At 45.4% G+C, this 26277-nt stretch overlaps 2 protein-coding genes and 3 long non-coding RNA genes across 6 annotated transcripts in view; 1 reads left to right on the forward strand and 4 right to left on the reverse strand.

Moving 5' to 3' along the window:
• The window catches only part of UQCC1 (ubiquinol-cytochrome c reductase complex assembly factor 1), a 46535-nt gene extending 41853 nt beyond the window's left edge, over window positions 1-4682 (reverse strand). For both annotated transcript variants that reach the window (XM_069034429.1, XM_069034428.1), the window contains exons 1-2: window positions 4452-4682; window positions 215-319 (exon numbers count right to left, since the gene is read on the reverse strand). In XM_069034429.1, coding sequence (XP_068890530.1) covers window positions 215-319; window positions 4452-4682 — 336 coding nt within the window. The remainder of the gene's footprint in view (window positions 1-214; window positions 320-4451) is intronic.
• LOC138121178 (uncharacterized) lies at window positions 4644-20276 on the forward strand. The gene is made up of 4 exons (XR_011156123.1): window positions 4644-4732; window positions 5116-5346; window positions 9046-9223; window positions 19206-20276. It is a non-coding gene; the product is annotated as an uncharacterized lncRNA (long non-coding RNA).
• On the reverse strand, window positions 11704-16426 carry LOC138121179 (uncharacterized). Its single transcript, XR_011156124.1, has 4 exons — window positions 16326-16426; window positions 15841-15958; window positions 14666-14722; window positions 11704-13082 (listed from the first exon to the last, which is right to left on the reverse strand). It is a non-coding gene; the product is annotated as an uncharacterized lncRNA (long non-coding RNA).
• Window positions 17831-21552, reverse strand: LOC138121177 (uncharacterized). The gene is made up of 3 exons (XR_011156122.1): window positions 20286-21552; window positions 18759-18828; window positions 17831-18153 (listed from the first exon to the last, which is right to left on the reverse strand). It is a non-coding gene; the product is annotated as an uncharacterized lncRNA (long non-coding RNA).
• Window positions 21553-22377: 825 nt separating this feature from the next.
• On the reverse strand, window positions 22378-25976 carry GDF5 (growth differentiation factor 5). Its single transcript, XM_069034426.1, has 2 exons — window positions 25343-25976; window positions 22378-23784 (listed from the first exon to the last, which is right to left on the reverse strand). The coding sequence occupies exons 1-2, from the start codon at window positions 25974-25976 to the stop codon at window positions 22916-22918; spliced, it is 1503 nt and encodes a 500-aa protein (XP_068890527.1). The 3' UTR covers window positions 22378-22915.
• Window positions 25977-26277: the final 301 nt, after the last annotated feature.

Below are 26277 nucleotides of genomic sequence, written 5' to 3' on the forward strand. Positions count from 1 at the left end.
ACAGATCACTTGGATCTATTAAAAGAGACACCTGTAACAAGAGCAGAAGCTCATTCTTGCAGCAGCAGAGAGCTCTAGACTTGCCTTGATATTTCCACAATACACAGTGAAGATATCACTTTTGGAAGCCTCTTTATTGAAAAACCATGACTTTTTCTTGATAATTTAAGATCATTCAATTTTTTACACACTCTAACATGCTCTGATATCCTACCTGGAAAATACTGCAGAGCATCCGCCTACACCGGCCCGGGACTGCGGCAGTCTGTAGCAATCCACTGCATCCAGCTATCCACTGGGTTACTCCAGTCTGGCAGCTCTGCAACGAGGAGATGAGCAATGAAGAAAAGGACCCAAATACGCAGAAATACTTTAACTGTCCTTATTCTTCCACATTCATATGACAAGAACAACATGGAGCTGTGTCGGGATGGGGGGAGGGGTTAGGTTGGATATCAGGAAAGGTTCTTCCCCCAAAGGGTGCTGGGCACTGACCAGGCTCCCCAGGGAACGGGCACAGCTCTGAGGCTCCAGGAGTGTTTGGAGAATGCTCTCAGGCACAGGGCGTTGGGGTGTCTGTGCAGGGCTGGGCATTGGACTCAACGATCCTTGCGGGTCCCTTCCAACTCAGGATATTCCATGATTCTAACAATCCTCAGATTCAACTCCCAACTTGTGCTTGACAGGAGTATAAATTTTGATTATAAAAATATTTTGCCTTCCAGTACAAGTATCCAACCCAAGTCTGATGGCAGAAACAGAAGGAAAGGAAATGGTGGGCTGTCTACATCACAAAACCACACCACAACTTTTCTGTCTACACAATAAATTCAAATGCTTAAGAAGCATTCTTCAGTTGACTGAGTGAGCTCTAAAAAGCCCTCATCCAACTTAGCTTTTATGCATCTTTGTCTTACATTACTCAGGCACAGTTAAGAATTTTAGTATTCTAAAAGCACATATTGTCCTGATAAAATTCAATGAAGATAATTATTTTCTGTCATGAAAATGTCAGCAATACAAAGAAGAGGTGGGGCTCTCTTTGCCCACACTTTCTTTGCACCTTTCACTTTCTGCAATATTCAAGTTAGTACAATATTTGCCTCCTTCATACATGCACTACATTAACACTGGAAATAATATGTATCTTATTAGAATGGAGATGCCTTTTTCTAATAAAAATAGCTTCATTTTTGGTTGGCCACAAAGATGATTAAGAGACTGAAGCATCCAACATATGAGGAGAGGATTAGTTTTCTGAAAAGAAGACTTCAGGGAAATTTTACCAACTTGTATTAATACCTGGTGGGGAAGGCAGTCAGACTGTCCTTGGTGGTGCCCAGTGGAAGGACAACCACGAGAGCAGCAGATCTGCCCAGAGATAAGAGGAACAGACACAAACCAACCTGAGTTCCTGTTCTCCTCCTGTGACCTACACAGTCACTGCTGTCCCTCAGGTGTGGCCATTGGCTTCACAGGCTGTCCCTCAGAGAGCTCCTCCCAGAGCTGCACTTTGAATTCGTTAAGGGAACTGATTTGGGGTTTTAAAAACTGCAAAGGGAGAGATGCTCTACCATGACAAATGTGATTAGTGTTCACTGCTACTACACCTTCCCACTTCTACTGTAGCAAGACTACTCAGGCTTCTTGATCTTTGGACGTAACACCACTGTCAAATGTGAAATTATGAAAATGAGACATTTCTATCCAAAAAACCATTTCAGCTGAGTCCCACAAAGTACTTTTTGAGATAACCCAGTGTTCTGATATAAACAGTTTAACAAACACTTCAGTAAGAAAGAAGTAACCTTTTTTTGGGAACAATTACTACAAGATTCCAAGGATCTGACAGAACTTTTTTGAGGCTTTTTCTCTGTAATATGCACACATTGGGATACGGCTTAGAGCTTGAATATACTGAGGTTTAGAGCTGTTGAAAAGCACAACTGCAACAAAACTGGACAGACACATATGAAAACAAAAAATAAGCATACACACACTTAAAAGCTGAAATGTGATAAACAATTCCGTAATAAAGAAAATAGACACCAGGAGACAGCAGGGAACACGAGGGGCTAAGGAATTTTCTCTAAGCCAGCATCACTTTGCAGAACACAGCCTTCCTTTCAAATTACAAGTGCTACTTTTGCTTCTCCCCTTGGCTGAAAGAAAATGTACCAAGCCTAAACTGAACAGGGTTACTCAGGAATAGTCTGCAGTCAGCTGCCTTGTCAAGACAGAGATGAAAGAATATCACTGGTCTTCTAAATCCTCTTGGCAACCTTTAGGAAAGTCTTAGGTAGCAGACAAGCTATTTATCAAGGTGTCTTGGGCAAAAGCCAGATTTATCATAATACCAGTATTAAGGAATAGAGCTGAAATGTCAGGGCTGTATCATACACCAGGAGCTCGAAGTCAGACAAAAAACCACTTTCCTTATTTCCAGTAGAAGGAAGAAATACAGTAGGTTTGAAGACTCGTTTTCATACAACTAGGCAACCACTAAATTCTAATGCAGAAACAGGTGCTGAGAAACGCCAGGGATGAGCAGTTCTTGAACTGAAGCTGAGCATACTTCAGATTACAAAAATGGCAGATAACTACATCACCTCCTCTCTAAAGAGAAACTTTTCTAGTCAGGCTGAAAAATCGAATCAGCTTACTTTGCCAGATGAATGCCACCAGCAGCTGGGTGAGGAGCTGCCCAGGGATAGGTAAGCCCAGGAGGCAAATCCTTCCCCTTCGGAAGCAGGTTTTCATTGCAAACCCTGCCCTGAGGGTGCAGCTCCACAGACAGCTGAGCCCTTCTGGTGCCTCACTGCTTCCCTACTGCTCTCCCTGCTCCCTTCCTGCCTGTCTGCTGACCATTGCCTCTTTAACGCTTTCAAACTGCAGAACCTGTTGCCACTGTTCTGCTGCTCCAGCACTTGGATTACGGGGGCTAAGAAAAAGGCAGGCAACAAAGCAAAGCACAGAGAAAGTGCAGGGGTGGGAGAAGAAAGCAGGAACTCAAGATCGCTGCATTTCAGCTGTCTCGGGCAGGTTTGTGCTTGGCTGCTTTCACCTTGAGGGTGGAAAGGGCAGGGCTCACCGTGCTTGGGGAAACCACACCCTGAGCCATCGGCTCCGAGCACCTGGGGGACTGATTTCATAAGTGGATATCACCCCCTTACCAAAGGCCTTTCCTGTTCCTGGGAAGTCTGTCCCTACTTAGCAGCACTGGCCACCCCTGTATTTGTGTGGTGATGTAAGATCACATCCAGGTATAAAATTCCCTTTTCTAGACAATAGGCTAAAAAGAGGAGCTCTGCTGCAGATGCTTCAAAGGGTAATAGAAAGAAAAAACGCACACAAATGCATGGGAAAGAAGAAAGGAGTGGCGTGATCAGAAATCCACACTTTCACAGGAACCCAAACACTTCCAATCTGAATCACAGAACCACTACGGTTGGAAAAGCCCTCTAAGATGATCAAGTCCAACCACTAACCCAGCACTGCTGAGTCCATTACTAAACCTTGTCACCAAGTGCCACATCCACATGGCGTTCGAACTCTTCCAGGGACGGTGACTCCACCACTGCCCTGTGGTGATCAGTAACACAGGAACTGGAAGCTTTACACTATCCTTGCTATCAAACAGCTCCGGAGTGAGAGGGGATACTCCCATAAGGGCAATGCCCACCCCACGGGGCACACACTGAGCCCAGAGGAGTCCCACTGGCAGACACGTGTCTCCAGCCCCCACCAGGAGCCCAAACCCTTACACAACAGAATCACAGGATCAATTAGGCTGGAAAAGACCTCAGAGATCATCGTGTTCAACCTATAACCCCAATACCACCACGTCAACTAGACCATGGCACTGAGTCCCTTAAACACCCCCAGGGATGGTGACTCCACCACCTGCCTGGCCAGCCCCTTCCAATGCCTGACCACCCTTTCAGTGTAGAAATTCCTCCTGATGTCCAAGCTGAACGTCCTCTGGCACAGTTTGAAGCTGTTTCCTCTCATCCTATCCGTTGTTCCCTGGGAACGGAGTCCGAACCCCACCTGGTTGCACCCTCCTGTCGGGGAGTTGTGGAGAGACAGAAGATTCCCTCTGAGCCTCCTTTTCTCCAAGCTGAGCCCCTCCCAGCTCCCTCAGCCGCTCCTGGTGCTCCAGCCCTTTCCCCAGCTCCGTTCCCATCCCTGAACACGCTCCAACCCCCCACTAACCCTTCTGCAAACACAAACTCCGCGGGAAACGCTCGACCCGCTGCTCCGCCAGACATGGGGTGCGAGGCCACAGGGCGGGAAGCGGGAGTAGCCCCTGCTGACACCCCTCGGGCTGCAGGGGGAGGCCGCCACAGGGGCGGCGCGGGCACAGCCCGGGCTCCACACGCCACTCGCCCCCTCACCACCAGCGCTCTCTCCTCTCCTTCCTTCGCTCCGTCCCTCCTCCCTCTACTCACCAGGGCCCGCACCAGCGCCGCCATCAGTCCCCGGCGCCGCTTCCGCCGGCGCGGCCCTGCCCCTTCCGCGGGAAGCGCCGGGCGGCATGGCGGCGTGAGGCGGCGTGAGGCGGCGTGAGGCGGCGTGAGGCGGCGTGAGGCGGCGTGAGGCGGCGTGAGGCGGCGTGAGGCGGCGTGAGGCGGCGTGAGGCGGCGTGAGGCGGCGTGAGGCGCGGCGCTGGCCCACAGCATCGGGATCCTTCCCCGGCGTGCAACGAGCCGATAACGACCCGCCCGAGAGAGTAATTATGTAATTGTGTGTCCACGGGAAGGAGAGCACCTTTCCCCAGTGTTTAAAGCGCAGGTTATAGGCTGCCCATGGGAGTCAGTGTTAAGGAAGCTTCCCATTCTGACCATTCTGTGATTCCCTGGCAGTCACACTGCCAAAGGTCAGAGACTTTCACTGCTGGAAGCTGTGATAAATGAATGAATGATAAATGTTGTCTTTCTCATATAGGATTTTAACATTTATAAGTGATGATGTGCTATGTAGAAATAGCGTTAAAGTAAAATGTAGTTAAGTAGAAACCATAAATTTTACCATTAGGGTAAATTGTAACTTCGAAATAGTTGTAATATTTTAAGAAATGTATTAATAAACACATGGTAATAAATGTCTTTTGAGCTGAGAAACTACAGAGCCAGGAACCAAGATATCTTAGAGAACCAAAGAAGATAAACCGCGTGCATCCCAGGAAGATTGTTACCTCATCAGAGCTCACAGCTCCCAAGGGAACTGGTAGCTGCAAATGAGGCTGGAGACTGCGGAGGCACCGGAGAGAGGGGGCCTGTCTGCAGTTCTGAAGCGATCCCGAGCACCGAGGCGGAAGGGGCAGAGACCGGAGAGGGGGGAAAGGTGAGTGAAGTGTAAATGACTTTCTGGGCTTAATGAATATATAACAGTTTAAGAGAGTACTTAAGCCCACAGTAAAATGAATGGAGGGCGCCTTTGGCAATATTGCCAAGCGCCCCAGCGCTGTGATTTGCCTTTGTTCTCCTAATAAATGTTCAATATTATATTGCTAAAAATTTATCTCCTGAATCCATTTTTTTCAAACCGAAGCCCCTTCACAGTGGGCGGCTCAAGTGAGCCAAAGGGTGCCCCCATTGACTCCCTGCACTCTCCCCACTCTCACACAGTCAGACCAGGCTTCCCATAGCAGAGTCTCACACGTCTCATTCCACAAAACAATTTATTCATGGTGCAGGAACACAGCTCGAGCCGGTACCTCTGGGGAGGGACCTTGAACCCCTGGGCTTTTATCCCTTCACAGTCCAATCACATCAAAGTGTGCTCAGCTCTTCCTCCTGAGTCTTTGGCTCCTGTCAGCCTCTCTGTGTCCATCCACTTCCCTGGCTCCTGCTATGTTTCTCAGTGTTCAGTCACCTGGACCTGTCTTTGTGTGCCTTTTGTTAACCAAAGGTTGGCAGCTCCTGGCTCCCACCCTGAGCTCAATCTGCGTTTCAGTCTTCATCAAAGTCTTCAGTTTGCAGGCCAAGTTACCTGGACCAGATTTATTCCTCAACAGTAAAAGCCAGCAACAGCTTTCTGACCTCTCACATCTCATGTAGGAGCAATCCCCAGATCTATTCAGTTTTGGAACAAATTTTGCCACCAAATTGCAGAGGTGGGGTCCAGAAAGTGAATCAAAGCACCTTTCTTGGGGAAGGGAAACACCTATTCCTCTTGTTGGTGCTGCAGGTGATCACCTGCCTAGTGGTGGTAAAGGCCAGCAAGACTTTTCTGTCCTGGCACCTTTTGTGTGTGAGCAATCCTCAGATATGGAGGTGGTATCATAAATTTTGGTGATGGGCCCCTGAATGGGAGTGACAGTGCTTTTCCATGGAAAGGAAAGCAAGTAGCCCCTGTGTTCCAGGTGCAGATGATGGGCTGCCCAACAGGAAGCAAAGGCCAGCAAGCCCTCTCTTTCTTGGAACTTGTTGCATTGTAGCAATCCCTGGACATGTTCAACCTTGGAACTGAGCTCCTGATGCCAAACTGGGATCTGCATGTGAATGTCACCACCTTTCCTTGAGAAAGGAAGCATCTAGTCCTATTCTTGGTGCTGTGTATGATCGTCTGCCCAATGGAAGTAAAGGTCAGCAAGATTATTTATTTCAGGGTTGTGCAAGCCTGGGTGCTTGCTGATGTTCCAGAAGTCCAGCATGCTCCAGCAGACTTTGAGCAGCATTTTTTAGACACAGAAATTCAGAGTTAGTAACTTCCCAAGTACAGCCCCTCTGTTAGGATTGGTTAGTAGTTTCCATATAAGTTACATAACCCAGGAGTCTTTTTGACATGGAGGCAGGATTTTTAGTGTTACAATGAACATAGTTCACCTATAGGATACATGCACCTTGAGTATTTTGCCAGGTCAGCCGTGTAGACATAGACATATATCAGCATTTTGATTTACAACATCCTTAAAGCGTGTTAGTTACAGGATGTCCATGGGTAGAGGATGTTCCACTGATGGGGTCTCCTTTCTTGATCATTAGGCTTGAAAGTATACAAAGGCCTTAAACCAAAGAGCATCCTAACTTAAGATAATCTTAACATATACCACATTTTGCAACAGTATGGGAGGCTCCAGGTCTGTGCTGGGGTTTGGTTTGGGAGGGGCAGAGGTGGCAGAGCTGTGCCTGCCTGCTGCTGTCAGCCATGTCCTGGGGGATGGTGGCTCTGCCCCGGGGCAGCAGGGAGATTGGCATGGAAGCAGCCATAGATCCCGTGGCTGAGGTTGGTAAGGCCATCCTGGCTGCCCCAAGCATCAGTGTGAGCCTGCACAGGTATTAGCACTGGGATAGTACCAGGAGAACATGGCAGAGTCCCTCACCCAGAGTCCCCCAGAGCCAGCACCTTGCTGCCAGAAGCCATCCTGCCTGTCCCTGCTACGTATTCCCTGCCAAGAGACATCCCACCTGTCCCTCTTGCGTGTTCCCTGCTCCTGGCTGCTGCTGGCACCAGCTTTCATGAGGCCTCAGAGTGAGCCTGAGCAGTGACCCGATGGGGTGAACCGAGCTGGCTTGTTTTGCCAGGTTAGACTGAATCTGGATCACATCCACATCACCTCACAAACTCAGTGCTGGTGCAGATGTGAGCAGCAGCAGCTGGGGCAGGGAGCAAGGCTGCGCTGTCGTCAGGAGCGCTGGCTTAGAGGGCTTGGGGAACTATAATATTGTCCTCCTCTCTTTCCCAGCACATTAACTGGGATGTCAGCATCTCAAGAGGGCAGTAGCAGCTGCTTTAATGGCCCTGAAACTTCACAGTAGTCCTTAGAAATCTTTCATATGTTCTTAAATATCAGGCCTCAGGGGGCCAATGGAATCACCTGTCTGGACTTCCTATCCACAGGCATCCCAGATCCCTGTGCTTGCAGCTGGTCTTTCCTGAGATGTTCTGACTCCCCACAGCTATCTGCTGAAGGGGGTTTAACTGTGTCTGACAAGGTGTTTAGTGAACAAGTTGTTCTGACACGAGGCAGGATGTTGAACAATGCAGGGAACTGTGGGATCTCTGTTGGGGAAATGCTACATTTCATTTTGTTCTTGTGCCTGTGGCAAATTCCAGGCAGGAAGGTTAAAGCTGGTTTTGTTGCTTTCTATTTGCTAAGCTGCCCTTTGTGCACTACACTCAAAGCAATATTAAATACCATTGTTGACAGCAAATTTTTTATGGGAAGGTGATGGAGGGGAATGATAACACTTTTGTGAACCCTCTTTGCCATTAATGAGTTACAGCCATTAAAAATGACAATGCTCAAGAGGCCCTACAGTGTGTAGTCATGCAGAGAAAAGGCTCTTGCCACCAGCAGTCTCTCAGTGGCGTGACATGGTCTGTCCACCACAGTGGACACTTCCCAGCTCAGAGCTGTGTCTGATAAATACTGACACTCACCTGGGTTTGTGTTAGTCCTACCTAATAATGCACAGAAGGATTCTGACACACCTCAGTTGGAAAAAGTTACTGTCCCACCTAAGATTCCTCTGCCTGTCACTGCTCCATGTAGCACCAAGTCCTTTCCTTATCAGTCTGTCTGACAGCTCCCTGAGGGAACAGAACAGCACAGCCTCTGATGGGACATGAAGCCAGAACAGTTGGCTGTGGACCTGAATTTCAATTTCAGTTTCAGTTCTGATGGGATTCCCTCAGAGCACTGGCAATTTATTCCCCTTTACATACCCTTTTGCTGTCCTTAAGCTCCTCCACTCAGCTCTGCTCAGTGGGCAGCTCCACAGCTACGTGGATCTTATATCTGAGATAAAGAATCTTTCATGTGGAAGATTCTCCTCTTCCTGGGAGATTGTCACCTGAGGCCGCTAAAGAGGCTGAGAAACTTGCTGTCATCTGTTTGCTGAAACATGAGCCATGGCCTCAGTTGTTCATGTGGCTGAACAGAAAAGAAGGATCGGAAAGGATATGATGATGCTTAATGTATATAATGAATTCTAAAATAAATTTCTTATTGTTTATAATAATAACTCATTGTTTAATACATTATATTTAATGGGCCTCCTGATTTGGCCTCAATCCTGTCTTCTCTCTTACTTGCAGACGTGGCTCCGAGTTTACCATTCCAAGAGGCTGGAGGGAGCAGCTCTTATAGGGAGGAGATAAGGGGCCACAAATCAAGGACTGGGAGAAAGCAGTCTAGAAGAGTTTAAGTGAAGGAGAAATGGAAAACAGAGGGACAGAAGAACACCCTTCCTTGAAAGTGCTGACACATGCAGTGGTAAGGCTGGATGTATGTGCATGCAGAGAATGAGAGGAGACTCATTGGGCACCAGCACATGGAGACAGCAATGAGCACAGACTTCGAGTTTAGGGGAGGGCAGAGGCACTGAAGGGAGGGAGTGAGGAATTGCAGGATCCTATTGCTAACACACACATCTAAGCTGGAATCTCCAGGTTAAATCTTTCATGGATTTTCCACTTTTCAGGCTTCAGACACAGGCACCTTTATGACCTCTCCTGGTAATTTTTACTTGCCCCAATTTCTCCTCTCCTGCAGGGATGATGTTCCATGCAGACCATTCTGCAATCAGACTGTGTCTAACTCACCAGGAAACCAATTTTCTGTGTGTTTTCGTAATTTATGTATTTCTGTCCACTATCAAAAGACTTTCCATACACTGCACAGAGATCCTTGGACTACTGTGGTCCTGAAATTATGCATTTAACCTCTCCCAGGCTGGTTCACTGGTCATTACTACAACTCTCTTTCCTTTTTGTCCTAATTAACAAGGAATGATAAATAACTTTGAAATGAAGACATTTAAATATTTGATCTTCCTGTCCTCCTCATTCCCCATCAGCATATAATTTTATTTTGAATGTTATCATAGCACATGCTTTTCCTGTTTTCACATGGAAAAGCAGACTGATCATTTTTATGCAGGCCTGCGCTTTTATATTCTAAAATGTTAACTATGCAGGTTAACTGACCATCTTGCAGTAAAGTCCCATAACAGCCTCTTGTATTTTTCTTTTCTTGGACATATAAGAATCAAAATCATCTTGATAAGGCAATTGTTAGCCCAACATTTGCTGGGGGGAGCTCCCTCCTTCTGAAAAACAAACAGAACTTTAGACCAGGGCAAAAGTACAAATCTTTCAAATTCGATCTTTCCTCCGCTCATTCTCGAATTCCTGTCTAAGTAAAGACTTTAAATTGTAATAATTTTCCTTCTTGAACACCTGTTCCTACTTCTGCAGAAGGAAAGTCAAAGGAATCTCATGGCCATGTGAGGAAAGAGGATCTGTCCATGTTACCTGGGACAAGCAGGGCTAGGACATTCTAGCTAACAAGAGGGAAAATAGTCCTTATGGGTATTCCAGCATGCTGTGGAGATCATGATAAAGAGAAACCCAATAGAAAAAACTCAGTTCAAGTCCAACAGGTCTTATTAATTCTGGTTCTGTGCCAATAGTGCAGAAGTGCCAGCTGGCCCCCACAACTACATGAGTGTCTTTCCCAGTGCTCCAGGTTCTGAAAGGGCTTTGTATGTACCACTGGAGCCAGTGTGGATCTGGCACTGTATCCTGTCTCATGCACTCCTTTAGGACTGGAAGTGCAGATCAGTGATAACATATACCTTGGAGCACTGGTATATGTGGATTGACTTCTTCCAGAGCTTTCCTGGATATGTCTGCACTGCTCTTAGCAGAACTCCGAGTTCCAGCAGTGTGGTGAGGGGCCATCTGACCACACGGGGAAACCTGGGTTCACTGGATTCCTGCCTCTGGCTGTCGCTGAAGGAAAAGGGCATTTCTAAGCTTGAACTGGTAGTTCAGAAACAAATTTGTCATACTTCACTCTTGCAGAATTTTTTTCCTTTTCATGTGGAGTAAATCTGAACACTTTGAGGCCAAGTCTACCCTTAGGAATACATTACAAGCTGAAAAAGGACTTCTAATGGAAGTAAATTATATTTTAGCAATATAAAGGTGCTTAGTCCTCCCCATAAGACTCAGTTTGGGGTGTCAGTATGCATACGTTTTTCTGTTGCCATTTCCCAGGAAAAATGCTATTTAAAAATATGAAATTAAGATGTATTTTTCATTAAAAGTACAATCCTTACAATTCACTATGTACCTTGAAAGGTTTGGCAAGTATGGAGATCAATTCCCTGATCTGGGGGTGCTAGAGGTGCAAAGCAGTCCTTGCTCTGGTCTCCAGAAGGGAGTTACCCCTCTTCTTGCACCAGTGCTGCAGAAGGAAAAGCAGATGTGAAGCAGAACAGGCTGCTCAGTGCTGCACCTCGCTGAGTTTGGTGAAGCCTGGCAAGCACAACCTGAACTCCATGGCTAAACTGTTCAGGGGGAGTAGAAATAGGACCTGGTTACTTTTTCCAGGCTTTTATATCCTAGTGGCTGCTGCTACTGTTAAATATGATAAACTCCTTTTTGTTCATGTTAGCCGGCCATCAATACTCCCTGTTTGCTGGGCAAGCCCAGGACGTTCCCCTCCCCACCTGTCAAACCTGGAGTGTGCTTTGGCACCCTGCCACTGCACAGTCTCAACGACTTGAGCAGAAACGAGACATCCCAGTACTTAAGCTGCCTCTGTTTCATGAGCTTTTCTTCCCATCTGTCTGCTTTCAGAAGAAGAAAGTGTTTGCTGGTCAGAGAGGTTTTCCACTTGCGCCTCCTTCAGCTTTCCATTACCTCTCCGAGGTTATATGGGGTGCAGGGCTATACACTGTACTGTACTATATGCAGAGGTGTTCAGACTTAATTTATTCCCTTCTCCTGGATAAAGATTATTGCAGCTGTGTGTTTTGGAAAACTATCAATGAAGGGAGTTCAGCTCATACAACACACTTTCAATAGGGTACTGTACTCTATATTTCCAGGTTCTGTTTTAATTACACTTGCATATTACCTTGGAGGAAGCTGAAATCTGGAAAATGTTTTCTCATATACCATGTCTTAAACCTTCCTGACCTTCTGTTTTATACCAAGTACTTTTATGTTTGTGATGAAAACCATATAATATGGGGCAAGGTCTGGCTATCTGGGATAATGTACCAGAGACACGCTGTCAGTCCTTCCTAGCAAAGACTGAGCAATTCTAACTGAGAAATGGCCCCACCATCCCTCACCCCACCACCTTCCAGCAGTCATTCCTTCTTCCCTCCCCCCACATGGCTCCCAACAAGAGCCCCACGCTGTGAATAGGGCATGCAGTGGCAGGGAGAAGCTTTTGCTGCTCTGAAGAATCTTGAGGGACTGAGCTACAGGATGGCGCATGCAGTGCCAGTGTACTGCCTGTATCCCAGAAAAACGAGGAGAAGGCCCAGCCTCATTAGAGGGGCTGTGTCCAGCAGTGCACTCCTACAGCTTCTCGGAGGCTGGTGAGTCACAGCAGCCCAGGAGCCCTTGGGGTGCCTGAACAACTCCTCCTGGCCCAGGGGAGCCAATGCTGCTCTGGGGTGTCTGTACTGGCTGCACTGGGCACCACTGGAGAAAAAAACCAACCACCCAGTGTCCAAAATGTAAACCTCAAGACAGCTGGCACTGTGTTGGGAAAGCATGGCATTGGTGAGAACTCTGGCATGGCACGTGCCCTCTGCCAGGAATAAGCAGCTACAAGCAGGTTACAAGCAGGTTGCAAGCAGGTTACAGAGGCACCGTATGGACTCACAGCAAGAGGTGCAAACCTCCTCCAGTGATCTGAGAGCGTGTGCTTCCCAGGGCTGACAGGAGAACTAAATCTGTATGAATCAGGCATCTGGTCCAGAGCAGCTGTCAAGCAAACTTTAAGTCCATGCCAAAGAGAGCACATCTTGATCTTCACATCCTTGGGATGTCTGGAGAATGTCCTGGGACAAAGGGTTTTAGCAAATATCTGTGAGCAGCAGAGGGTTTGTCAGTCCCCTGCCCAGCTCTTGAAGCCCAGCACCTCACCATTCCAGGCGTACAGGATGCTGCCAGCATCCTTCTTCTACGACTTCTTGAGGAGCTTGCTCCTCCTAGGATGGAGGTGGGATGGTGGTGACCCCTCCAGCCTGGGACCCTGGGCTCTGCTCTGAAGCCTGGCACTGACAGGGCTCATGAGGTTCCACCTTCACTTGTCCCAACACCTCACCCTAAAAAGCACAGTAACTTTTACTTCATAATGAGTAACAGGAATTACATAAATCATGTCAAGCAGAGACTTTTTAGTGGCACCGAACTGGTTTTTAACTCAGCTGTAAACAAGGATTTTCAACTCTGAGGCAAGAACTTATAAAATGGAAAGCTTTTCATTAGAAAGCAGCAATTATGGAAAAGCAGGGTTGGTTATAATAGAAAGCTGATTCTGAACTCCTAACGTGATGCTGGAGCTGAGAGGGAAAGCTGATCCCCAGACTGTAAAGGTCAAAATCCAGTAAAAGTAGAAAGTTAGTAGTGCCTCTGTGGTGTTGATGAGACTGTTACTGCAACATTAAATGAGTTCTGGTGTTTACATACTAAAAGTATTTGGAGAAGTGAGAGCCTAAAGGAAAACCCCAAGAAAAAAAATCTGGTAATGAAGGTGCACAGTAAAAGCAGAACAAAGTCGATCAGCCCCTTCCACAGAAAATAAGAGAAAAACATTCATCACAGTCTGTACAGGTAGAACAATGCCCATGGGAGTAAGTTTTTTCATGCAGCAGACAAAGAAGCCAATTCAGTAATTCAAAGTGGAAACTGGACAGTAAGTAGAAATAGCTGCTTATTAAAAAATGAAGTGCTAATATTCCCAGAATTAGCTTAGCGCTGAATGTGGTGAGCTTTTTAAAACTTTCGGTCTTTAAATCAATCCTGAATCTCTCTTTCCAAATATGTAATACCCAGCTATTACATAGCGTCATTTGATTCCACAGAACTTTAAAAATAGGCTTTTTAAAAAAATAGATGGGAAAAGAGGCATCACATCAGACTGCCATGCTCCTCTAAGAGGACACTGGCCAGCCCCTGGTAAGTCCTACTGGTTTGAGCCATGATGTCCCATTGCAGCAGTTTACTCTGAGTTTTGGGCTTCATATGGAAGAATGGTTTTGCCAAGTTAGACCATGGATCCCATGGAGCTCATCTCCTATAGGGAACAGCAGATCACTACAAAGAAAATAAAGACAGGACAAATGTGCAGCAAGGTTTTCTCGGCAGAGCTTTTGAACTTCCAGCTACCTGGGGCTTAGAAAGTCCCATGGACTCATTCATGGTCAGCAGCTTTTCATGGATCTTTCTTCCTTTTTTTTTTTTAAACATACATAAATTCTAGCATCCCACCCAGGGTGTGCTCAGGAGTTCTGCAGCTGGGCTGCCCTGGGGGAATCAGTGTCTTTCTGTTTGCTTCAAGCCTGTCCTGAGCCACTAGAACTGTGGTTCTTGTTTGAGAGAAAACTTGCTCCCAGTTCACATTCTTAGTCCTCACCACTTTTCCTTTTTGCCCCAGTCACCTTTCACTGAAGGGCTCCAGTCTAATTACTCCTCTCACAGAAGCTGTTCCAAACTTCCCGTCCTTCTTACTGCCCTTGTGCAGCTCTTTTGTATCCCGAAGTGTTTCAGAGTTGTGTCCAGTGGCTGCATATTGTTTTCTCATTTATTCTCTATTTCCCTCTCAGTCATTCTTAAAGTTGTATTTGCTTCTCTGATTTTTGTGAAAACGGAGCTGACACTTCAGGGACTCAGAAGGAAAATTTTTTACCTGGGGTAAGCAGAGCTCATCGGGCCACATGATCCTCATTGTTCTTGCCCTTATCACCTGTGAATTAAATTGCCATCCTTCAAACACGTTATTAGATGCAGTATCAACAGCCCCAGAATTTGCTTATAATTGCCAGTTCAGAACAGCCACCCTTTAAAGTACTGAATTAAGCTCCTTTTCTCTTGAGACTCCCAAACCTCTGGAATTTCCCCAGAATCCTAAGATTTCTTAAAAACCAGTAGGCTTATTGGTGCAGGTTGAATGTTTTAAAACTCTGACAGTGCCAGCACATGCTCCTCATCACTTTCTTATCTTACTGGCATGGGGAATATTTCATTACTGTTGCAAGAAGTGAATTATTTGTTATGACTTTTTCTCTTACAAAAAATCTTATAATGCTTTGAGAGACAGATAGTTCCACTGTATTTTGAGATAAAGAGCAGGTCACTTTTCTAGAATTCCAAAGAATCAAATTGTGTTTAAAGTTTCTATGCCACTGAAAGATTCCATCTTATATTTTCTTATATTTTCTGGAGTTTACTGATCAAATATTATTATGCTCCTGCCAGTTGCTCAAGTCCTTTCTTTCTCTCCTCTCTCCTTCCTCACACTCAGTGTTTCTTGCCTGTCTATTGATTAATCTAGCAGCTGTTCTCACAATGCTCCTGAACTACCAGGCTGTCTGTAACCAGCTGTAACTTTCTTAGGTAACCTTACCTAAGAACACAGGAAATAAAAGGAATCAGTAAAATGTGGAAGCATGTACTTTAAGTCCTTCCTCGAGGTCAGATCAGCTGTTCCCCTAAGGGTATACAGGGGTAGGTGTCTGTCTCAGCCCCGCTGTCCAGCTTCGTATTGTGGGGCACAGGCAGGCGTGTGACTTTCCCAGTAGCAGTGGGAGGCATGGGGTGTTCCCCTCCTGGTGCCTCTAGCCAGGTAGAACTGCAGCAGGGAAGAGGAACTGGGCCCAAGCTCTCATCACCTTGACAATAAAAAACCCCCAACAAACCCAGGGCCTCTTGTGTTTAAGAGGAGCCTCTCCACTCCTTTTTTTCCTGGACAGTAAGATCCTCTCATGCTTGCATCTGAATCCCAGCAGGACAGAGGGACCCAAATACCAGTACCTGTGCCCAGCCAGGAGGCTTGTTTGGGACACTGTGCCTGGTGTCACTCACCAGCTCCTGCTCTGCACAGACACTTCAGCTTACTCTCCCAGGGCCTGGCTCTTCCCTCTTGCTGTGGGGGAAGCTGCTTACTTTAGTGCTCTGAATCAGCTGCTGGAGCCAAGGGCTGCTGTGAAAAGCACAAAAATGCCAAAGTTAAGCACTTTGTAAAGTCCAGAGCTACCTTTTAAGCCCAGGCTGCACATGGCTAGGAGAAGACAGACTGCTTGTGCCTGTGGCCCAGCAAAGGCATTTGTGATCCACCTGAAAGTCTCATAAATGAAAGTCCCTCATCATCCAGACTCAGGTTTCTAACCTCTCTTGGTTTGGACTCCCACAACAGCACATAGTCAGTGTTGTGGGAAAGTTACTGCTGTTCCTGGCTGTTCAATGTCACTGTCAGAAATTATTTGCTTCTGCTGAGCTTCTAAAATATTGCACCAGCAAAGGTGTGGCCAGCAGGGCCAGGGCAGGGATCATCCTCCAGTGCTGGGCACCTTGAATCCTGGAACTAGTTCTGGGTCCCTCATGACAAGAAAGACATTGAGGGGCTGAAGTGTGTCCAGAGAATGGCAGTGGAGCTGGGGAAGGGTCTGGAGCACAGGTGTGATGAGAAGAAGCTGAGAGAGCTGGGCGGGCTCAGCCTGGAGAAAAGGATACTCAGGAGGGAAGGAAATTGTCGCCAGGTGGGGGTTGGTCTCTTCACCCAGGTGAACAAGTGGCAGGACAAGAGAAAACAGTCTCAAGTTATGCCAGGGGAGGTTTAGGTTGGATATTAAGGACAATTTTTTCCTGGAAAGGGTGGTCAGTCATTGAACAGCCTGCCCATGGCAGTGGTGGAGTCACCATCCCTGGAGGTGTTCAAAAATGTGTGGATGTGGCACATGGGGACATGGGTTAGTGGTAAACCTGGCAATGTTTGGTTAAGGGTTGGACTCCATGATCTTGGAGGTCTTTTCCAACCTTAACAATTGTTTCATCCCACGATCCAGCAGCCTGCTCTTGCTCTAAGCCTTCAGCAGCTCCTGGGCTAGAGCTCTCAATAAAGCCCTGGAAGCCACTAGCATGGGAAGGACAGGCAAATGCTAAGAAAGAATTACTTGCACCAAGCCCTCAGAATAAGGGTTTTTTTTCTGGTAGGTACATTGAGAGAACCACAGAATCATTTCGGTTGGAGAAAACTTCTGAGATCATTGAATCCAACCTTTGGCTGATCACCACCTTGTCAACTAAACCACAGCACTGAGTGTCACATCCAGTTGTTTCTTCAACACCTCCAGGAATGGTGACTCCACCACTGCCCTGGGCAGCCCCTGCCAATGCCTGACAACTTTTCTGTGCAGACATTCTTCCTGATGGCCAACCTGAACCTCCCGTGGCACACCTTGAGTCTGTGTCCTCTTGTCCTGGTGTTTGTTACCTGGGATATGTCTGTTCTGCTGGCAGCATTGACACCCACCCAGCTCATGCATACTTGGAGGTACATCCACTCTATAGCTGCTCCTGCATTTGCTCCACCTTATTATTCAGTCTTTCACCCAGTCTCAGCCCCTGCTGTCCTCCCCTGCTGTGGGGGCTGCCTGTCTGCATCCCCCTGAGAGCCACTTGTCCCCAGGTCCTCTCTCCCAAGCCACATTCCCTTAGAGCACCTCCTCCTGCTTCTCCCCTCACTGCCTTTCGCCCTTTATCCTCCCTAGCTGGGTTCCTGTAACCTGATCACCAATCCTATGAGTTAATGACTTCTTTGCCATCTGAAGTTTATGAGTCTTGTTTCACCTTTGCAGAAAAGAGAGCTGAAGGGAAGATATCTATCCCTTTCTCTCAGCATGGGGAGGACCCAAGTTGTGTTTCTCTTCTAAAATTTCTGGGGAAAGATTAATGTTTTGAAGGCATTTGCATGAGCAAACTCAAATGTGTCTGGTTTTATCAGTTAAAGGCTTATTTCTGACTTTATGCCACAATCAATGGCATTGTGTAAAAACAGGCAGATGGAAACCGGATGTGAAGAAGCAATAACTTCATTTTAATTCAATTTAATTAGTTTAATGGCATTTCTCTGGCAGTATGATGGGCAGATGCTGATCAGCTTGGATTCCTGGATGGCAAAGTATGGCTTAAGATATTATATCAAAGAGATTCTAAGAGAAAAAACAGTGAAAAGAACATTTTCTGTCCCCTAGCAGAGGGTCAGCCAATTAATCACTGTTATTGTTGACTAAGTAATTTTTTCTTGACAGCTGTGCCCTTCAAAATGACATCAGGGGAAACTGAATCCATTTGCATTACTTCAGCTGGCCAAATCACTGCAGAAAGTTGAAACTAGTTCTGAAAAAAAACAACCAGGAAAACAGGGACATCAGTGAACTCAGAATGACAGAATAAATGGGCTATTCTGAGCACTCAGCAAAGTGCATTTAGTGCTCCATATTTACTGTTTTTCAAAAAATGTTAAGATTATTGTTTATTGAATTTGTTGAGAAGCAATGAAATCTCCTGCAATTTTATTTTTAAATATCATTTTACTACCCAACAGCAATAGTAAATCCATAAAATAACACGATTGACCAGGACTATGGAGTAAAAAAAAATATTGTTTGCTTTGTACATTCTTATTAGTCTTGGCTAAGATGTTATAAAAGCAGTATCTTTTAACACCTTTTATTATACAAGGGTCAAGGGGTTTTTATGTTTTTTAAAGAAAGCTTCAAATAGCCCACATAGCGGGTTCCTGCATCTTTCATATGGCTGCTGTATAAACAAGCCCATTTTACACAGGAAATGACATAACCATGTAAAAGTGTACACGGAGTTTAGGCACATATTCAAACACTAATGGGAATGCATTGTTTTCAATGGCATACTTTTATGTTTACCTATTGAGCTTAGTACCCATATTTTAGCCAAACACAACAAAAATTATCCACACATACCTGTCTTATAGTGTACTGTTTATTTGAAATTTGGACCTTCACAAAGACTCTCGTGGGACAGATAATGACCCTAAAAAGTAAATACAAATGAGGCATTTTCAGTGAGAGAGTGAAACCTGCCATCATAAAGGTGGAAAGCTGAACTTTTAACCTGTATTGCTTTACAGCTCAGGTTTCTGCCAACCAGTTGCTCACACCAACTCACCCATGGGAAGAAAGCCATAATAATAATTTAGGGTGTCCATCTTTGCACGTTATATAATGACCTGGCTAAAGAAAGTAGCGCCAAGATCCTGCAGTCATAGAATCACAGAATCACTCAGGTTGGAAAAGACCTCCACTAAACCACATCACCAAATGTCCCATCTGCTTGTTTGCTGAACACTTCCAGGGATGGTGACTCCACCCCTTCCTTGGCCAATGTCAAGGTTCTCTGTTTTTCTCCAGGTTCTGTGCTGGGTGTCAACTCCAGGGTGTGCCTTATTCCTAAATCCCTGGGTTTGGAGGGGAATGAAGATTGAGTGAACCCCGCCTGGGTTTTTCTTTGGTACTCGTCTGTGACCTACATGTACCTTGGGAAGTTTCCATGCCTGTTTCTGTTCTCATGCCAGGTAACTGAAACTGCAGATTGCCATGTAAAGTCTTGACAAGACTGGCAACAATTTGTGAGTAGACAGAAGTCTGCTAGGGGATTCCAATGCCTCCAACAATGTACCAGTAAAGCACCTATAGGCTAGTACACATTTACACCATGGGGAAAGTCAGCAGAGCATTCCAGAATAAAATAGTGTTGAACCACAATTCCCAGTGTTATCGAACAAGTTCCCAATGTAAATGCAAAAGGACACTCTGGACATCACAATACTGGTTTATAACTAATGGTATAAACCAAGAATACTCAATTTAAGACCTAAAAGTGAAAAAACCTCCCCTGTTCCTATGCCCAGGTTTATAAACTCTTCACTTTGAGCTGAACCAATCTTGAGCAGTGCCAGGGCTGTCCCTTGTGGATGTCACCACATTTGAGAGACCAGCCAAGCAAACTGAATGTCATGTTACCTCCTAACCTGGACACTTGGGCTGAAACTGCTTCTGTTTTGGCCAAACCCAATTTTGAAGCAGTAACAATCCATTATAATTCCAGCATTTTACTGTCTGTAGTTTCAAATTTGTTTAAACTGATATTACAGACCTACTTGTGGTTTGGTTTTTTGCTTTTCCTTTCTAGGTATAACCAACCAGAATATGGGCTTTTGAATGATTACCAAAGGGCGTTTTTTAAGACTTTAGTTGTCAGTATTTCTTTTAATTTTTCCTCAGATCATACTGTTTGTTTTGGGATAATTGCAAAACCTTGGCATATTTTTCCATTTAGATGCTGATACATACTCAATTTAAATACCATTTACCTGAACCCTTATCTTGCTTTTTTCATGCACTGAAAAAGTCATACAAGGACAGCAAGAAAGAACCTCATAGTTTTATACCAACTAGGCTTTAGAAACTTTCTGTCGTGACCAGACTCACCAGGACTTGCACGTTGGTCACCAGCTCTGCAGCATGAACTGAGCAGGAATTTTCCCCCTCAGATTTCCAAACTATCATCATGCCTTGCGTGTACTACCAGTGCTCTTGTCCACCAAAATTGTTCCAGCACTTGATGAACCCAGGTGGTACTAAAGCAAACTGCCCCATGCAGGCAGTCCTAATCCCAGGAGTTAACTTGTCTTAACTTAGATTTGCTTCAAGTGTATTTAATTAGGCAGTATTTGCTATTTTAAACTGATCACCCTGAGCCACTGAGGTACATGCCTGTGTGGTTAATAACTGGCATGGCACAGCTGTGTCTCATACGTCAGAACAGAGATTTCCTTGGGAATGTGCAAACAGCGTTCCCAGAGAGTGGGAGCAGCACTTGCCTAAGGAAGAAAGGAGACAACCCGTTGTCATGGTCATCTAGCAAACCTCTCCAGGAGATAGCTGGAGCCAGTGCTAGAGGAAGCTGCAAACACACCTGAAAACAGCCAGGAGAAGAAAAAGAACTGCTTGAACAGATTGGGGGAAAAAAGCCTGAGCTGCCCTCCTGGCTGTCGACTTGGCAGGGGAATGTTTTCTCTCCTACAGTAGCAATGGTAAAAATCAGCTTTTAGTAAAGCTTATACTTGAAGTTTTGAAAGATTGGCTGGTGATAAGCAGTTAGTGCTGGGGTTAGTAACTGCTGGGCCCGGCCTAAGACTCCATCAGGATGAGGAAGAGCAGGACCTGGGAGTGCACACTGAGAGTCTGGAAGGGAGATGGAGAATCCCTGCGGGCAGCCCTGACCCATAAAATGCCCGAATTTCTCATGCACTTGTTATGAAGTAGCTGCAAGCGCTCGTTATTCTGTGTGCCTGCTGCCCTGCACGCTGGGCATTCACTGTCCGGGCAAGGGCAGCTTTCTGGTCTCCGGGTTTGCAGCAGGCAGGAAAACCAGGCAGTGTCAGCCCCTGCAGGCAGGAATGACAGCGCTGAGCAAATCTCACAGACCAAATCTCCCTGCAGGGCTGTTCTGCATCCCCGAGCTGCAGGTGAGCACAGGGCAGGTCACCTGCACAGGGCTTCCCCAGGTGTCTGGCAGCAAGGCTGCTTATCCAGGCAAGTTAAGCTGGTTAAAGGCTCAGCTGCCCAGAGAGTGCAGGAGGAAGGGCAGAGCTTTATGTCACTGTTTTTGGCCGTTGACCAGGAATTTAGGACGGTTTGCTGCTGATGTGAGCTTGAGCATGTCCAGACTGGGGTACTGAGCAAAAGGACCTTGGGGACTGTACTCAGCTCCCTGCCAGTACCCACACCTGTGATGCTGTGCAGAGCCAGCAAATCTTATGGCTTGATGGTCTAAGGAAAATCAAACCTTAGCATTTCTATTTTGTACTATTGATAAACTCCTTCAGTAATTTCTGATGGTTCATAGGACCTTGCTGATCCATCTGTAGTTGAACATTTGGTACTACTTTTGTGGGTGGAAACATACAGGAGTAATACCATTTAAAATCCATGTCTGGAATAGATAAAGGGGATGTACAAGCACACAGCCCTTGGAGGGTGCAATAAAAGGATACCAAAGCTCTTTTGCAACCATCTGCATAACTCATTTTTGCCCCAAATACATCAAGTGATAGTGTCATTCCCCACCAGATCAAACCAGGCCTTCCTTTCAGATCTTTCTTTCATTGTTTCCACAGTTTCTCTCTGTGGCAGCAAAATACACAGACTTGTTTTGCATACCCCTGGTATTCTGCTGCACAGAAAAGCCCCTTTCACTTGTATTTATTGTACAAAAACATAAAAAAATTTCTTAATTGCGTTATAATTATGCAGAGTTGGACAACTAGGCACAATGCAGCACTATGTCAATAATTTATTACATCTTATGCAATAATTGAACACTTTTACTATGAGCATTTGAGAACAACTTGGACCTTATACAGCATAATATATTTTGCTACATAATAATGGAAAGGTGGATACTTAAGAAAGATATGTAGCTTGGAGGAAAACATACATGGAAGCAAATACCTCCTGCATCACCTATCTTCATGTAAAACTTAAAACTAAACCAACATATTATATTTAATGACCCCTTTTAATATATGCATAGTTTCAAGAGCTAATCAGAAAGAAATCATATTACAGTGCAACTATTTACACCAAGATGGGGACACACCAGAACACAACTCTTCTCAATATTGGGCCTCTTTTCTGACATTTATGAATGGACAAAGCACATGGGAATCAGACAGAAATTCAGTCTCAAGAACAATGTTCAAAGGAACAAACAGGTCATATCCACAGCTCACTGATACCATCTCTATCCACTGCCTCAAGGCTAAAGGCAGGAGATCTCAAGGTGTAGAGGTATCATCTTCTCTGTCATGGACTTCACTTAGGGTCAGTCCTGTGTTGCCAGCGGCACAAGGCCTTAAATCCAGCTGAGTGACAGCATCCAAATGCTACTGAAATATGTCCATGGAGAGACATACAGAAACACTGGATTTATTGCTACATCCTTGTAAACATACTTACCCTAGAGGTAAGAAATCTAGCTAACCGTGATTGAGGAGAAGCTATGTCCAATGTGTTGTATTACTTTTCATAACATATTCATGTGAGCAGCTGTTCTGCTACCTACAACCACACGACTCCACCACCATGTCTTCGTACTGCTTGTAGACCACGTTGTTTGCAGAGTCAATGAAAAGGATGCTGATGGGGCTCAGACGGGTTGGGACACAGCAAGTCGGGGGGGTTGATTCCGGGTCCATCGAGTTCATTAATGTCTGGATAACTGCGTGGTTGGTGGGCTCCAGGTGGGATCGGAGGGGGAATTCACAGAGCCCTTCGCAGTGATACGCTTCATACTCCAGAGGGGCTATTATCCAGTCATCCCAGCCCATATCCTTAAAATTCACGTGGAGGGCTTTTCTGCTACACCTCGCCTTCAGATTCTTGGTGGGCCTCTTCCCTTGCCGTGTTGCTAGAGGGGCTCTTCTCTTCCGCCTCTGGTTGAATAAGTACTCATAAACAGTTTTGTCATCTTGGCCGGATCTAGCTTTGATTTCATTGAAGAATAAGTCTCTTTTTTTCGTCCTCCCAAACACCAAGAACAGAGCCTTTTCATTGACCTGTCTTCCCGTTCTATTAAATCCCACACTCCTGAGATCAACAGCTCTCCCCCTGTCAAAAGTTTCCAGCTCAAAACACAAGTTAACCAAGTTTTTAAAGTTTCTGAAAAGTTTCCAGATGTCAAACACTTCCCACTTGGGTGTATCAGTGATACTGACAGTTCGAGAGTCCAGGAGTGTTGAGGCTTGTCTGTTTGTAGAGCAACTAAATAATTTCACTTGGGAAGTTTTTCCAGAAGAATGAGACTTCCATGTATCAGAAGGTTTTTTTCTCAATATTCGAAGCTCTGCTCCCAGCAAACCATCTTTTTCTAATGCACTGATGTCAAAAATATATTTTTGTTTTCTTATAGTTGGTGTTCGCTCATCTAAAAAAAGCACACGCGTTTTTAAATGTGTATCAAGCACAGACCAATATCAGTTATTCAATTCTTAATGGTTTTCCTCAAATTTGCTCATAAGCCTGGAATTTAGCCCACTGAACAGAAAGAGCAATTTTTGTCTAAGGGATCAGCTCCATGCAGGGACTCAGAAGAACTCAGGGACTTACCAGGGAAATGAGTTTCTGAGTCTGCCTTGTAGAAATATCATTTATTTCACCAGTGGCATTTTCTGCCTTCAAAGTCGTGATTAGCCAATTGAAAAATAATGCTTTTTAAGGGCTGAGCACTCACAGGACCTATTCACCACTTATATCTGACTTAAATTACTGAAACAGAGCTTCTGTGGCGGCCAGGCCTCGTGCTGGCTCCAAACATGAGCAAATTTACCCTTAGATGATACAATAGTGAATTAGTCCTTTAAAACCAGCATCCCCAGGAACTGCCAGACACAAGGATAATTGCCTAATTAACTAAACCCCACGTGATTCACAATTTTTCAAACTGGGCAGAGAAACATTCCTCCCTTTATCCTGACTTTACATTTGCTTGCTTCAGCTGGTGAGGAATATGGCTGAGCCAGCCTTCCAGTGATGTGCCATTAACAGTGCCTTCCAGTGGCAAGCTGAGAACCTGAAGGCAGCACTTGTGAGCAGTGTATCCCCCCTTCCCAGCAGCCAAGCTATTAATGAAGAGATGGCAAACAAATCCAGTCCTGGTGAGTCTTTCATCACAATTCCTTCACCAGCTGTAGCCTGTGTTGCTTCCTTAAGAATGTGACAAAATTCTTACAAATGTCACTGGAAGCAACATGGGGCTCCCCAGGCAGAGTGGCGAGGTGAACACCATTTGTTGGGATCCTGGTTATTTCTCCTGTGAAAGCAAACACTAGCCCAAATTTCCAAAAGTGTTTGGAACCGGAATGTTGAGCTGCAGGTTCTGGAGTCCCGGAAGTTTTTACCCTTGGTAGTCTGTGCAGAGCTGTGGGCTCCTTGGTGGTACCTGAAAGTTTTGAGCTAGTACAGATACAACCACCCCACAGGATAATGACTCCTGGGTCTGCAGTGTAGTTCCTTACAATTCTACCTTGAACAAGCCACACTGGCCCATTCATACTGAAACTTGTGGGTTTTTTTCACAGATAAACTCTGTTCTTAGCATATATGTTCTTAGGTACACTACAGTCTAACATTACCCATTTCCATGAGCTAGTTTCCAGCTAGTCTGAAAGAAAATAAGAAAAAAATGCAAAAGGTTTTTAAACACCTAAGCATGCAAAGACTGATTGATTTTCAACAATATGCATCTAAAATACTTTCTAAATGTTTTCTTTGGCTGCCACACAACCATCTAGTTCTGCCTGTAAATGAGTTTTCCAAGATAAAGCAGGAGGACAAAATCTGCAGCAAAGTTGTGTGATTTCATTTACATTAAAAAGAGCTATTTGACTTTAACAAAGTATGATTATTTTCCAATACTCTCTGCATTTATAAACACACTCAGGCATCTCTCTCTGTCCACACTCACACACAAGCTCCTTTCTTACCTTGTCCTTTGTCTATAAAGCTGGTTATTGTATTGGCAAGTCCAGCCTCCAGTTTTACACTTCCATTAACACCCTTTCTTTCTGCATCTGAGAGAGTCCTGTACAAAGAGAGCATGTATTCATGTGGCGTTATCGGGGGATGTCGGAAAGTTTCCTTAGCTTCCCTCTGGGTTACAGGCTCTTTAGTCTTTTTGGTTTTGAAAGAATCAGTGTCAGTACTGCTTGTGCCAGTTTTTTTCAAAGCCACCTTGCTGCTAAGATTTTGAACCTTTGGAGTCACTGTCCTTACTCCAGAAGGTCTGCTGGGGAGATGTCCTACCTTGCCCTCCGTGGCTGCTGTTCTTGAGGGAACCTTCTTTGACTCATCATTCTTGGCCAGCAGAGCTCCAGCCTGAACAGCACTGCTTTTAGTCCTGGCCTTTGAGGTCCCAGCACTGTATCCATGGCTTGCAGTCCTCAGTGTACCTGCCCGTGCGGAGGGATTCCTCTCCTTTCCTTCTGCTTTCAAAAAACCTAGTTTAGATCCTGGGTTACCCTGGCCTGCTTCAGAATTACTCAGCGCTCCAGGAACTAGATCCAGAGACAGCCAAGTCAAATGCCAAAGCAGTAAAGTGAGAAAATGCAGGATTTTCATCCTCTGGTCTTCCTCTGAATGCCACTAAAGAAAAAATCAGAAAAGGTTCCTCCAGTTTGGCAGAAGAAAACATGAAAGAAATTAAAAACCAAAGTTAGCAAAAATGGTTTTCGTTTGAGATTAAAACATTTCAAATATCGTTGTTCAATACTTGTATCCAGTCCCATAGTGGAAATGCTCATGTACTCAGATACGATCTCCCCTGACTTCAGTTAGCAGCTATAAAGAACTTGTTCTTGAAAAGAGAAAGTTTACCACCTCGTTTTCTTCTGTAAAACTGACTGAAAACTTGAAGGAGTCT

This window comes from Aphelocoma coerulescens, chromosome 20, assembly GCF_041296385.1.
Source record: "Aphelocoma coerulescens isolate FSJ_1873_10779 chromosome 20, UR_Acoe_1.0, whole genome shotgun sequence".
Taxonomy (NCBI): domain Eukaryota; kingdom Metazoa; phylum Chordata; class Aves; order Passeriformes; family Corvidae; genus Aphelocoma; species Aphelocoma coerulescens.